At 38.2% G+C, this 14284-nt stretch overlaps 1 protein-coding gene across 40 annotated transcripts in view; it reads right to left on the bottom strand.

Moving 5' to 3' along the window:
- dlg2 (discs, large homolog 2 (Drosophila)) overlaps positions 1-14284 on the bottom strand; it is a 186852-nt gene that overhangs the window by 61508 nt on the left and 111060 nt on the right. The window contains exon 1 of one of the 40 annotated variants that reach the window (XM_035951117.2): positions 6955-7559. The exons of the other annotated variants lie outside the window; for them this stretch is intronic. Within the exon in view, the coding sequence (XP_035807010.1) occupies positions 6955-7263 (309 nt within the window). The 5' untranslated portion in view covers positions 7264-7559. Of the gene's footprint in view, positions 1-6954; positions 7560-14284 lie in introns of those variants that run through there. 40 annotated transcript variants of the gene reach the window in all.

Genomic DNA, 14284 nt, shown 5'->3' on the forward strand with positions numbered 1-14284 from the left:
AAATACCTTGATTAAAGGACACAGTAATCACTAGTTCAGACAATCTCTCTGGTAAAACAGTAAGATACATTTGACCACATTACCAAAAAATGTAAATGCAATGAACTGCATTCATTGCAACTGAATGTGCATCTTAAATCTGACACAGACAGAAACACATGAGCCTTCTTCAACTGTCTGAACTGAAGGTTTACTGAGTTCTTTACAAAGTCTGTAGTGATATGCACTAGCAATGCCTCTAATTTGCCACAGGAGGGCACTTACAGTCCAGTGTCAATCAGCAGACCTGACTATTTCAAAAGTAACTGGGATCTACAGCTCTATTCACATAAAGGTCATACAGTAACGCGTCTCTAAAGAGGGGGAGAAAAGGAAATACAGGATTGCAACAACTTTTTCTTACTGATCGTAATCCAAACTTAAAATAATTGTCAGTGTTCTCTTTTTGGTAATCCACCTGTTTATTCTCAGTGCAGACATGTTCTGCTCAGTCACTGCCTGATGATGCATTTAAGGTTTAGCAAAGATTCAAATAAATCAAGCTATAATTCTTAAAACACTTTAAGCAAGTGGGTCGGTCTACCTGTCCGTCAGAGGAGCAACAGAGGCAGGTAATTGCTCTGCATTGTTAAAAGCTCGTTCTGTATAATCTGTAGGTCAGCTTAACAAACAGGCATTATGCTGCGTTCATCCTATTGGACAGACCGGTTGCGATGTGCACCTGCTAACTCATTACTTCATCCCATGGCCTTGGGGGCTGTATGGGGTGTCCTAATGGATGCTTGAGTAGTCTGGAATCTTCACAGCTCCTGATGTTCTGCTATGCCAAACCTTCTCACCAGAATTTTCACGGTCTGCCGTGTTTGCTTTCTGCTTGTACATTACTGTTCAAAGGTTTGGGGTCACGTAGACAATTTCATGTTTTCCATGAAAACCCACACTTTTATTCATGGGCTAACATAACTGCACAAGGGTTTTCTAATCATCAGTTACCCTTCCAACACCATTAGCTAACACAATGTAGCATTAGAACACAGGAGTGATGGTTGCTGGAAATGGGCCTCTGTACCCCTGTGTAGATATTTCATTAAAAATCAGCCGCAAAAATGCTAATATTTGGTGAAATATCTTTTGGCCCTTTTTACCTCAGCTAGGTGCTTTTGGTAGCCATCCACAAGATTCTGGAAAGCTTCTGGTTTTATCTTTGACTACTGCTCTTGACAAAATTGGTGCAGGTAAACTAAATTTGTCAGCTTTCTAACACAGGCTTCTTTTTCTTCATCATAGTCCACAGGCTTTTGACGCCATTTAAGTCAGGACTTTAGCGAGGCCAGTCTAAAACCATAATTTTTGCCTGATTTAGCCATTTCTTTACCACTTTTTAAGATTCTGATTCTTTTGATGTGTATTTGGGGTCATTATCTTGTTGAAACAGCGAACTGTGTCCAAGACCCAACCTTCTTGCTGAAAATTTTAGGTTTTCCTGAAAAACGTCTGTCTTCATTATTCCATTTACTTTGTGTTCAGCACTAGGTCATGACTCATTGTCTCTCAGCAGCAGTAGTTAGTTTGCATTTTCTTCCTGAGTGTGGCAGTGACATAATTGTGCCATGTACTATATAATTACAAACAATAGTTTGCACAGAGGATTTTGGGATCTGTAGCAGTTTTGAAATGGATCCAAGAGACTTTCTTGAGTTGTTCAAGTCAGTCATTTGATTTTACAGATTTTGCTGAGCTCCTTGCACATTCCCTCTATAGTGTTTGTGGCTGAGTCTTGTGAGTGTATCAAATGGGCCCTTTTTGAATTCAATAAATTAGCTGTAGTCAATCGTAATCACTCATGAGAAGTTAAGAGGTCATGCCACTAAGAAAAGTTTATGAACACAACTTTCTACATCAAAAAAAACCCCCACATAATTCAAGTTGCTATACGTATATTTTTCGATCAGCATATGTCATCATATTTTGAGATCTATTGTAAATTTATAAAGGAACCAAAATGCATGATTGATTTTTTGTGACAAAGATGCATGTGTTTCAATGATTTAATCACAGAAGATTTAGAGTTACAAGAGTCATTTCTAATCTCAAAATTGCTAAGATATATGTAAACTTTCATTCAAAACTGCAGGAGCTAGTTATAGAATAGACTTCAGCTCAGTGTCAATGTGATTATTCCTGTGGCATGCCGAGCAGACTAAACACAGGATTTTAATCAAATTTAAATCTATCAAATGTGTTTGGTTGATGCAGATGGAAAGCATGTACAAATCAAAGGATTTCCAAAATCCAGCAGCAACTACACATGAATCTCTTCTGATGATGATCTCCCCGTACACTCTTCACAAAACCAACATTAGTTGTGAACACCATTTGCTTCCTGGTACATGTACTGGGTACCGTCCATGTGGTTGCAAATTTTGGGTTGTACATAGATGGGAAGCTTAACACTGGCTTTCAGGCCAAGTCATACTTTCTGTTTTTCTGAGGATCTGCATGATATCCCTTTGCGGTAGCAGCCACATGCAGCAAAAATGTTTCCACATGACAACACTACCAGAAGCAACAGTGCACGTTAGGAACATGTAGATACAATCTATTGCAAATGTAGGAACAGGGTCCTCCAACTACACTACTGTAGACTACAAAAATTCCATTGCAGTTTTTGGTGTGCACATCTGCAAGGGAATACAATCAAGAATTGGATTAAGTCAGGACCGAGACCATTACTGTAGAGTCCCACGTGGGACCAGTATTTACAGACGTATGTTTAATTTTCACTCATTGTTAACTTTCATTTTTCACCTGTTGTTTGGTTAGATTTAGGCACCCAAACTACTCTGTTTGGTTTGGGGTAAAATACAACCTCCACAACATGTTTGACCCCCTTTTCCTTTACTGGATTACACAGGTGACAAGTCCTGTTCCATCTCTTCTATCATTGGTTGGCAGAAAAGTAGTAATAGTAAAGCAATTGCTATGAGACAGGCAAGCACTTGCTCTAAAAAAACTATTCAAGCCATCAGTAATGCCTCTATAAGAAGCAATTACCATGGAAAATTACACCCAGATAAAATGACCAAGGATGTAAATGGGCTCTTTCAGTGGAAGCACAACAACCAGCAGTGCTCTTGCTGTTTGGTGCTTTCCTGACCTTGAAATGGGCTTTCCCTAGCAGACAGATTCATGCAAATCAAGTAATGAAAAGTGAGTTGTTGGTATTTTGGTGAAAATTGGTCTCACACTTTTCTCTGAGAATAGACGTGCCAGAAGCAGCATCTTATGCTTTTATCAACATCAGCAAACTAAATGCTTGCAGCAAATGTGTAGTATTGGCAGAATATTGCTTAAAACATATAGTCTTTGTTCTTTAGGCAAACACTCTCCTATTTGTATTGGTATTAAAAACATAACCTTTAATGTGACTAACACAGGCAAATCCCTCTGGATTTATCTAAAATAATTTTACTGGTTCTCCTACAATTTTAGCAAACAACACATATGTTGATAAATGTGCAACTTTTGATTTGACAATTGCAGCCCCTAACTGCAGTGCCATTATGCACAGTCCATTGTCATTACTATAATGCTTAATACAAAGCTAAATTAACTGAAAACAACACCAGGTTTACATCAGATGACTTTGTTATAACTCTGCATTTTGCTTTTTGTGCAGGAGACATTAGATTACTAGAGGTAATTAATCCCGTGGATCATATATTCTAGCCCAGAGGAATAAAGTTGATTCATCATACAATGAAGTTATGGGAAAGGGTAGTGGAAGCTAGACTAAGGACAGAAGTGAGCATTTGTGAGCAGCAGTGTGGTTTCATGCAAAGAAAAATTACTACAGATGCAGTATTTGCTTTGAGAATGTTGATAGAGAAGTACTGAGAAGGTCAGAGGGAACTGCATTGTGTCGTTGTAGATCTAGTGAAAGCATATGACAGTGTGCCGAGAGAGGAACTGTGGTGTTGCATGAGGAAGTCTGGAGTGGCAGAGAAGTATGTTAGAGTGCTGCAGAACATGTATGAGGGCTGTAAGATAGTGGTGAGGTGTGCTGTAGGTGTGCCAGAGGAATTCAAGGTGGAGGTGGGACTGCATCAAGGTTCAGCTCTGAGCCCCTTCTTGTTCACTATGGTGATGGACAGGCTGATAGATGAGGTTAAACAGGAACCTCCATGGACTATGATGTTTACAGATGGCATTGTGATCTGTAGTGAGAGCAGGGAGCAGGTGGAGGAAAATCTAGAGAGGTCTAGGTATGCCCTGGAAAGGAGAGGAATGAACGTTAGCTGCAAGACAGAATTCACATGTAGGAATGAGAGTGACCCAAGTGGAAGGGTGAGGTTGCAGGAAGTAGAGATAAAGAAAGCGAAGGATTTTAAGTACTTTGGGTCAACAGTCCAGAGCAATGGAGAGTGTGGAAAAGAGGTGAAGAAGCATGTGCAAGCAGGTTGGAACAGGCGGAGAAAAGTGTCAAGTGCGATAAAAGAGTGCCAGCAAGAGTGAGGTAGCAGAAATTAAAATGTTGAGGTTCTCTTTGGGAGTGACCAGGATGGATAGGATCAGGAATGAGGACATCAGGGGGACACAGTGCATGTTGGATGTTTTGAAGATAAAGCTAGAAAGGCCAGACTAAGATGGTTTGGACATGTACAGAGGAAGGACAGAGAATATATCTTTAGAAGGATGCTGAGTTTTAAACTGCCAAGCAGGAGGCCTAGAGGAAGACCAAAGAGGTGGTTGATGGATGTACTGAAAGAGGACATGAAGTTAGTTGGTGTGAGAGACGAGGATGCAGAGGAAAGGGTTAGATGGAAGCAGATGATTCACTATGGCGAACCCTGAAGGGATAAGCCAAAAGGAAAAGAAGATCATATACTCCAGCCCAATAATATGAATGATATATGTATATGAGAAGATGGATATTTGAAATAGTAGATTGGTTGCCACTGAAGTAGTAGCAGATAGATGCATCACTAACCAGGCTAATCTTTATTTATCAAGTTATCTCTGCACTGATTATGTGGTAGAAACACACACCATCAGATTTAATGTGTTGCATGTTAATGTCACGCCCCTTACACTATTCCAGGCAATAGTCTGGTTTCCTGAAGAAACCTCTTTGTTCTGCTGTGGTCATGCTTCATTATGATTATGTCAATTATTTTCAAGCAATGAGATCCTGAGTGAGTGATGTGACAGAATAAAGGCACATTTACCAATCTTTGATCTCCACTACGATGTCTGATTTGTGTTCCACTTCACATAGTTTGTGCTGCTGCAACTACATGAACCTAAATAGCCTGTGTACTTAAAGATCCACACACAGTCAACATGCACTGCACGTGTGGTTGTACTTGCAGGGTTAAAATAGGGCCCTTAATGTCTCATTAACAGCTAGACATTGTATTATCTCCTCACACTCAAAATTGTGTCAACAATCAGAATAACCAGTGGACTCAACTTACAATCCTTACAGTCCAACAATCAAAGCACGTAAAACATTTTCAAATATCACATTTTGCCATCAACTGCACACTGCCCACTATGCTTCCAATAAAAGCAGTATAAGGAAGTGCAGTGCGTTCTACTATTAACAACACCTTCTATGGTTTGTAGCTTAGCTTTGTAATGATACATTTTTTGGTATGATCACCGCCTGGACCTTTAGTTTTCTTAATGCTTTGACTCACAAAATCTTGAACTTTTTTCCTTAATCAGCTGCCGTGCTGGTCTGGCCTGAAATCTGGGAGCAACACCAACACCATAGGCTTCAGCCCCATCACGCAACGTATTTAGGATAAGATGGTATAGCTAATGGTGTGGTATCATCTATTTCCTTCTCCTTCTTTCTTAAAGAGCCCCTAGGATAAAAATTAAGTTTTTAAATTGTTAATATGTCGATATTGTGTTTTATATGCTCTCTATGAACATTTAGGGTTGAATTACTCTAGGATTACAATTTGTCATTGTGTGGAGTAGCTTTAAAGTGTCTATACAGGGTCAAAGGTGAGCTGAATTAGTGAGGACAGGGAAATTCCATATTCTCCGTTCCATGTATGCTAAAGGAGAAAAGGTGCTACGTCTGATTCTAAGGGATGAGGTGATTGAAATAAACTTAGAAATATGCCATTTTGATGAACACAAATGGCTTTATAGGGGCTCAATCAATGACCAGAGTGGAACTTTAAGCCTACCAGCATAAAGTGGAAGATGTAAAACACATTAAATTACATGCATTTTAGTGTGCTTTTAATGATACAATCCAGAGAGCAAAGGAAATAAATCCATAAAAGCCTTAAAAAATGGGTGGTAATATGACAGATCTCAGTAAGCTATTCCATTTGTGCCTAATAGAAATTGTCTTCGACTTATTGAATTCCATAAATTTGAGGGGCCTGCTGGATGGATAGTATTTACAATTATGCATCATATAAGAAATGGAACAGGTTGTAAAATCAGAAGAGCAGTGAGTGATTTTGTATCTGTTTCATATGGAGTTGGTCTTTCTGCTTTAGGTTTACAATAAAGTGTCATTAAGGAGTTCATTTTGTTTAGTCAAGATTGAAATAGCTTTGTCCTACAAGCTTGCTGTTAGGACAAAGCTGTGAATCAGTGTGGTGATATCGCACTGCTGCACTTTTGCTCATTTTATGTGACTTCATTTTGTGCTTTGTACTTTTGTTTTCATTGATGCTAGTTTCTTGGCCAGATTGCCCTTGACTAAGAATCTTAATCTTGGTCAACTTTAACCACTGTTACATAGAAATTCAAGAGGCAAAACCTGGGTGCTTGTAACTTACACATACAGCACGCTAACAAGACTAAAAAGCAATATTAATTATCTAAAGAGAAAGGCAAAAATGTAAAAACATATCATCAAGACCTTAAGTCACATTCATGTTAATCAGTCTTAAAGCTTCTGGCACATGCAAGTTTTCTAACCTGTGATTCATCCTCAGTGCCATAGTGTGTCATCTGCAGTTTCTCCGTCATGTTCTGTTTCCGCTTGCAGAGAGCAACTAGTGAGGGCCAACTCATTGGTCTCAAATTGAGATTAAGCCCCATACTTAAGCTCCCTAGGTATGGTGCCCAGCCCCGCAGCATGTCCATGGACAGTCTCTTCTTGAGGGTCCCCCAGCTGTCATTGCCTGAAGTGGACAGGAGGTTTGGGACACTTCCTCCAGTGGTGCTATGTCCCAGAGATGAGTTGTTTATTAGGCTGCCCCACCGTCGCTTTCCCATAAAGCTCATCTTGAACTTGATATTGGATATTCAAATGTATCCTGACTAAAAGAGGTCACCAAGCAAGTCAGACAGGTTCCATAAAAAACTAGGCATCACACTTCAGCAGTGGTATTCCAACAAAACAAAAATGTTCAGCAATTTCCCACAGCATCTGCAAAATTAAAATAATCCATGGATCAGCTGTACTCATAGAAACCAGAATATGCTATTGTAAAAATCAATTTCTTATCCATGAGCTGAAGTTTGGATGAATTAGAGGCTCTGCAACAGATACATCTGCCCTCTTTACAGCTGTGTTTTGGTGCAACACAGCACATTCTTCACAGAGGAGGACAATGGATGCAGTGGGACTATTGAGGACAGATTGGTAATTTTGCGCTGAGGGGGGTGAAAGCCAGGGGAAACACTGGCGACAGATACTCAATATATCTGACTGGATGAGAGCTGCAGTGGCTGGGGTCACAGATGTGGATCCGATTGGACCAGGCAGAAAGGAGTGCTGGGTGCTGGCGCCCACTGATATAAATCACGTGGAGGTATAATTAATGCCTCGGGGAAATGAGCTCTGTCAGGCAGCCAAAACTAGATTAGAGGCAGATCAATGGTGCATGTCAGGAAAAGAGGTGGAGCAACAGTGGTTCATGCCACACTTAAACACAAAAACACCATAATGAGCTAAACATTAATGGAAACAGTAATATATTTGCTGCAGAAGGAGGTAAACCAAATCTGGTGGTGAGCATTGACTTGAGGCTAATTGAAAATTCTCAGAGCACCATAAACCTCTTGTGTGATTTGACCAAACAGAGAGAAGAGGTTTAGACAAATACAGAGAGATGAGTGCCTTCCTCATGTTATCCGTTTCTTTCATTTGCTCGTTTATCAATGACCTCTTCTCTCTTTAACAGTCCACAACCATCTCCTACCCACTCACTGCCCACTCGCATCCTCCTCATTTTCTGATTTCTGCGTGGTGTATCAGCTACAGAGGAATGTGTGGATGTTGGAACAACTAAGGCCTCAAGCCCAGGCTGCCCTGAAGCAGCGATGCTCTCTGCTTCAGTGCTGGATGAATGTGGGATTAGATTTGCATGGTGTGACACTGATAACAACTTACAGGTACACACAAACCAACACAGAGGGTAAGCAGAATGTTGGAACTGAGCTCGGCTCACAGCAGACATGTTGACAGGCTGTAGCAACCAGTAATGTAGTAACAGCCAATAACGTAATGCCTGCCAGTAACGTCATAAATTTGTCCATTTAAAAGAACTTGGCAATAATGTGATAAGTTATTACGTTTTTTAGTGGCTATTATGTGAATGGCCTTAAAAAATCTTTTTAAAATTTCTTTCAAAATATAATAACTGCAGCCGATAATGTAATAATACATAAACAGGACTGCATTTCTTGGTAATAAAAGTTTTTTTGCTGTTTTTGTGCAGTTTGCTCATCAAAAATAGGTACAGTGGATGGCATAGTGTCTTATTCATGAAGGATACGTCCCATGTAGCTCTCATTCTGCTTAATTATGGTTGTAAGAGCTAATTTGAGAATTATTTGTTGTACAAAGTCTTTCTTAGAATATTGTTTATTTGCTTAGATATATAAATTCATAATTCCATGTCAACATCTCTGTTGGATGTTGTATTGTCAAATGAATTTATTGCATTTTTTTCTCGGAAAACTTTTCATACATTTCTCAAGGTAAAACAATTCAGTTGTCATTTAAAACTGTCTTTAAGTACCTGGACTGGCACTATAATGACTCCAAAAAACAAAGGAGTATTCTGTACATAATGAACTAAAGGGAAAATATCAACATAAAATTGATATTACTTCTTTCAGTAAATGTCCTTAAGTTTGTATTGCCCAAAAGTTACATTAGTGAGAAGAATCCAGGCTTTCATCCATCGGCTGTTCTTGCCAAATAACTGCTCTATATGTAAACTTAGACCACAGTTGCGTCCAGCAGGCTTGTACAGCTTCATATTACTAATGGAACAGTCATCTCCTGTCTAATTCTAGGCTCTCTGTAAGTGTTTCTCTTATATATACTTATATACACTACCGTTCAAAAGTTTGGGGTCACCCAGGCAACTTCATGTTTAGGCCTCTGTACCCCTATGTAGATATTCCATTAAAAATCAGCCATTTCCAGCTATCCATTCATCTATTATCTATATACCGCACAATCCTCATTCGGGTCAGCGGGGCTGGAGTCTATACAAGCTGACTTAGGGTGAAGGCAGGGGACACTCTGGACAGGTTGCCCGTCTGTCACAGAGCTACATATAGAAGTAAACAATCATACACATATTCACACCTACGGGCAATTTAGAATAATCAATTAACCTCAGAATGTTTTTGGACTGTGGGAGGAAGCCGGAGTATCAGAGAAAACCCGTTTTCAGCTTGAATAGTCATTTACCACATTAACAATGTCTAGACTGTATTTCTCATTCATTTAATGTCAATTTCATTGAAAAAAAAACTGCTTTTCTTTCAAAAATAAGGACATTTCTAAGTGACTCCAAACTTTTGAATGGTAGTGTATGAGAGAAGAAATGCAGTCTCATTTATATATCATTACATTATCAGCTGCAGTTGTTAAATTTTCAAAGGATTTTCTTAATGCTAGGTCATTAACGTAATAACCAACCAATAATGTAATAACTCTTTACATTTCTGGCAAAATGTTATTACTTCATTGGCTCAAAGATGTGTTAAATTATTACGTTATTGGCTTTATTATTTGAAATGGCTAAGATTATTACCTTATTGCCAGGTATTACATTATTAGCCATCATTACGTTATTGGTTGCTACACAGGCTTGAAAATCATAATAAAGAATCAAACAAAAAAAACAACATGACATACTGCTATATTTCTATGTCACGTGGCTCTCTATTTGCTAGCCAGAAGCCTTCTTAAAAATCCACTCCACTACCATGCTACTAGAGTGTGCATCCATTACTAGGAGCTGGTTGCTACACTGCAATGGCTGCTCTGCCTCTGGGACATCATGAGGATAACAACCACGGGGAATTGAAACAGAAAGAGAGAGAAAGGAGAGAGAGAAGGAGGTTGAAGTGGAAGTAAAGTGGATGAGAGCAGTGAAAGAGCAGTAAAAAGATGCAGAAAAAAAGAGAGTGGTGTATAATAAACACAACAGATGCTTTTACCCTCTAAAATGTCAAAAATCAATTGCGCGCGCCCTAAATCCGGTATTTATTTGAAATAGACCAAAAACAAGGTAATGGGTAGCATTTGTGAAGCCAACAATCAGCTTATAGTTCAGAGAAAAATAACTAAAAATGCAATTATTAAAATTAAGTATATTTTTTTTACAATTTATTATTTATATTACCATTCAAATTTTTGGGGTCACTTAGAAATGTCCTTATTTTTTTATTTTTTTTTTCACTTAGGAAAACATTAAATGAATCAGAAATACAGTCTAGACATTGTTAATGTGGTAAATGACTATTCTAGCTGGAAACGGCTGATTTTTAATGGAATATCTACATAGAGGTACAGAGGAACATTTCCAGAAACCATCACTCCTGTGTTCTAATGCTACATTGTGTTAGCTAATGGTGTTGAAAGGCTAATTGATGATTATAAAACCCTTATGCAATGATGTTAGCACATGAATAAAAGTGTGAGTTTTCATGGAAAACATGAAATTGCCTGGGTGATCTCAAACTTTTGAATGGTAGTGTAAGTACTTAGCAGTCCTTCACCTGCAAAAAGAGTGCTTTGTTTACGGTTTCACAGCGTTCAGTTTCCTGACACAAAACAATCTGTTCAGCTGGACACAGTGAGACTTGCATGATTCATGCTGACGAGTTGGTGTTCTGGGAAACTGATGTCATCAGGGGGTAAGGACAGTGAAGGCTCCTCAAACGTGACCCATACCATTCACAGGCAGACATAGCAGCTTCACATCTTGCTCACAGCCACAGCAGTTGAAGTCAAGCTACAAGTATCTTCAATTTACGTTCCTATGTTAGCAATCTCAGCAACTTATTTAAACAAAGACTCAGCAGATTACAGAATTGCCACCTAAAAGAATAAGCATATTGTGTGAGTGTTTGCATATATGTAGTGTAAATTTTTTGGGGTACGATATACTAAAAAGTAAAGAATGAGATAATTATGGCAAATGCTATTAGACTGAAGAATAGAAATAAAACGTGTGTATGAACTACATCATCAAGAAGGTTCTAGTAATCACTGATGTTTTGATGATGCTGTGTGTGTCTGTGGAGGACACACATGCAGCTGGAAGATCAAAAAGTAAAACATGAATTTTTGGTGTAAAGACAGATCACATGCTTTGCAGAAAATTATAATGAGTACTTAAAACATAATGGTATAAAGTTAAGGCAATAGAACTTGTAAAAGAGGTTTATCATAAACATAACAATACATAAAGGTATAATATGCATGAAATCTGTCTTAAAATAATAGGGGTGTAATGTGCAGAGGGGCGCTGAGGCAAAGTCTGAACATATCCAGGCATGTTCTTTGTAAAACATGACCTACTGAGAACCTGATGTCCTCTATAGGGTGTGATCTAATGGGGAAACATGATAACCTGATGTCTGATCAATAGATTTAGAAAAGTATAATAGTGTCAAAACTGTCACTCCAATAATATGTCCTATAGGCGTGGAGAAAATGACCAACTCTCACAGCATAAAAGACGATGCACAGCTCAGTATCTCTGATTATTCTTCTGGTGTTATCACTGTGAAGAACTGCTCCTGGATTTTCTGTCGACAATAAATCCTGCTGCCTCTGAATGCCGATTTCTCCTGGTGATTTCGAAGATGTTTAAAGAAGCTTTTTAAACATTTGAACAGGGTCAAGTCTTAGACTCTGACCCATGATTTGGGACCTGTTTCCATTTCACATTCAACAGCTCTTTACTCTCCTTTCTACTTAACTAGCTAATGATACAGGATATGCCCGCTGTAAATTAGGAGATTTTCACAAGTCAGTTTTGCTGTTTAGACTTTCAAACACTTCCTTCAGTAAAAACAAACAAACAAACAAACAAAAAAAACAAAAAACAAAAAACAATGAAATAATTATTTTGGTAAATGTTGCAAGAGTGACATCTTTCAACTGCAGCACTCTACAAAACCCTCCCATCATAATTATGTACTGCTTCCTTGGCTTATTTATATGGGTTCAATTTGTAATTATGTTATCTCTGACAGCAGACAGCCGTTCAGCAGCTGCGGGGGCTGCTGTGATCCTGGCTGCGTCCTTTGAAATAAAGCTGAGTTTGCTATGGACAGCTGTAGAGACAGATTCATTTGTGGTGTTTGGAGAGCAAGCTACCGTTTGAAAAAGAGAGCAAGGTAATCTGGAACGGAGATACTATGAGAGCAAGTGACTTGTTTGCTTCACTATAAAGATTTTTTAGAGGATTTTGTGAGATATTTGCTTCATTAGACAGGTGATAGTATTGAATCAGACAGGAAACAAGGGAAAAGAGAGGCAGCATGAGAGAAAAATTACCATTACGAATAGAAATATGTGTATGATGATGATTTCTAGTCACATTATTAAAACGCAAAAATGAAAAAAGCTAGGAAAAAAGAACGTTTGAAAATATTTTAAAAATCCCAAATAAGTCTTGAGTTCCCTCTAAAATGACATATTTCTCTTGTCCCACCCCGCTGATGACCAAACTGAATCTCTAATAAAACAGTTAAAATGAAATTTAAATCTAACTATTTTTTGTATTATTTTTTTCATCAATGTCTCTTGTAATTGTGGGAACATTTTTTTCAATCATCACAATATTTTAAATGATAATTATTAAGCATGGAACGTGTGTCCCACAACATGTTAGCATAACCTTTTTAGCTGGTAGAAGAAGAAAACAGTGAATCACACAATACGCTAGAATTAACATCATCAAACTGTTTTCTAAAAGAATGGGTAGAGCAAAGCTATTTCCTCTCTTCTATTTTTCATATTTTCATAACATTGTCAGTCTTATCTGAATGTCTCACTCTACCTCATGCAACCCTGTTATGCATGTTATCAGGAAAAGACAAATTCTTCTTACTTTTTTCTTTACTTTTTTCCATCCGTAACTTTGTCCTCTTGGTCAGCAGTAACAACTAGCTAAATATCTAGCTTCTACTCCTTAGAAAAAGCTAACATTAGCATGGATTAGCAGCCCTGTTACTGTGATTAGAGCAGGGTTAGCAAACAACAAATAAAACATCGAATAAAAATTGTACCATTGATGTGTAAGCTGAGCCAATCAAGCCTTTGATTGTTTACGACCTATTATTGATAAATATGTAGCGGAAAATTGTAAAAGAGGAGGTTAAGTTTTCAAAAAATTTTTGGCCTAAATGTCCTCCAGTTCTGAAACTGATCATGTGAGACAAAACCTATCCTTTGCTTCATGACTCATTTCCTACCTCACTACCCCAACTTCACTCATCTCACTGACCACAGTATAACCTACTATTTCTGATACAGTTTTAGATATAGTCTGTCAATTCTCGTTCTCACTCTGTTGCCCTGTTGGTGCAAAAATACTATCATGACATCATAAATGTACAAGAAATTGCCATGAAGAGGCTTTCAAGTGAGCCTCTCTCCAAGACTGCAAACTGTTAATATACACAGTAATACTGAAAGTAACAAAGTGCAACTTATTCTAGTTACTATAGAGTATTGAAAACCCACTCTTTAAATCTTTTTTGAGTCAAAATGTGGGAGCTGCTTTTGCTGAAGATGCTTTACAAAAATAATAGTCTGCTGTGGAAATAAGGATCTTTAAATCATTCATAGAAACAGGAAATTAAACAGGCTTTTTCTGTGAAGAGTTGGAAAATGGGTTAATTCAGATGTGGCAAGGATAGGGCAGGTCCAATAATTGAAAAGAGTTCTTATCCAGAATGACTTCAAAGCAACACTATACAGACTTGTTCTGCTACAGGTTATTGGAAATAAGTAGTGTGGAAAAAAAATCTCCTGGGATAGGAA

The sequence above is a fragment of the Amphiprion ocellaris genome, chromosome 14 (genome assembly GCF_022539595.1).
Source record: "Amphiprion ocellaris isolate individual 3 ecotype Okinawa chromosome 14, ASM2253959v1, whole genome shotgun sequence".
NCBI classification, from domain to species: domain Eukaryota; kingdom Metazoa; phylum Chordata; class Actinopteri; family Pomacentridae; genus Amphiprion; species Amphiprion ocellaris.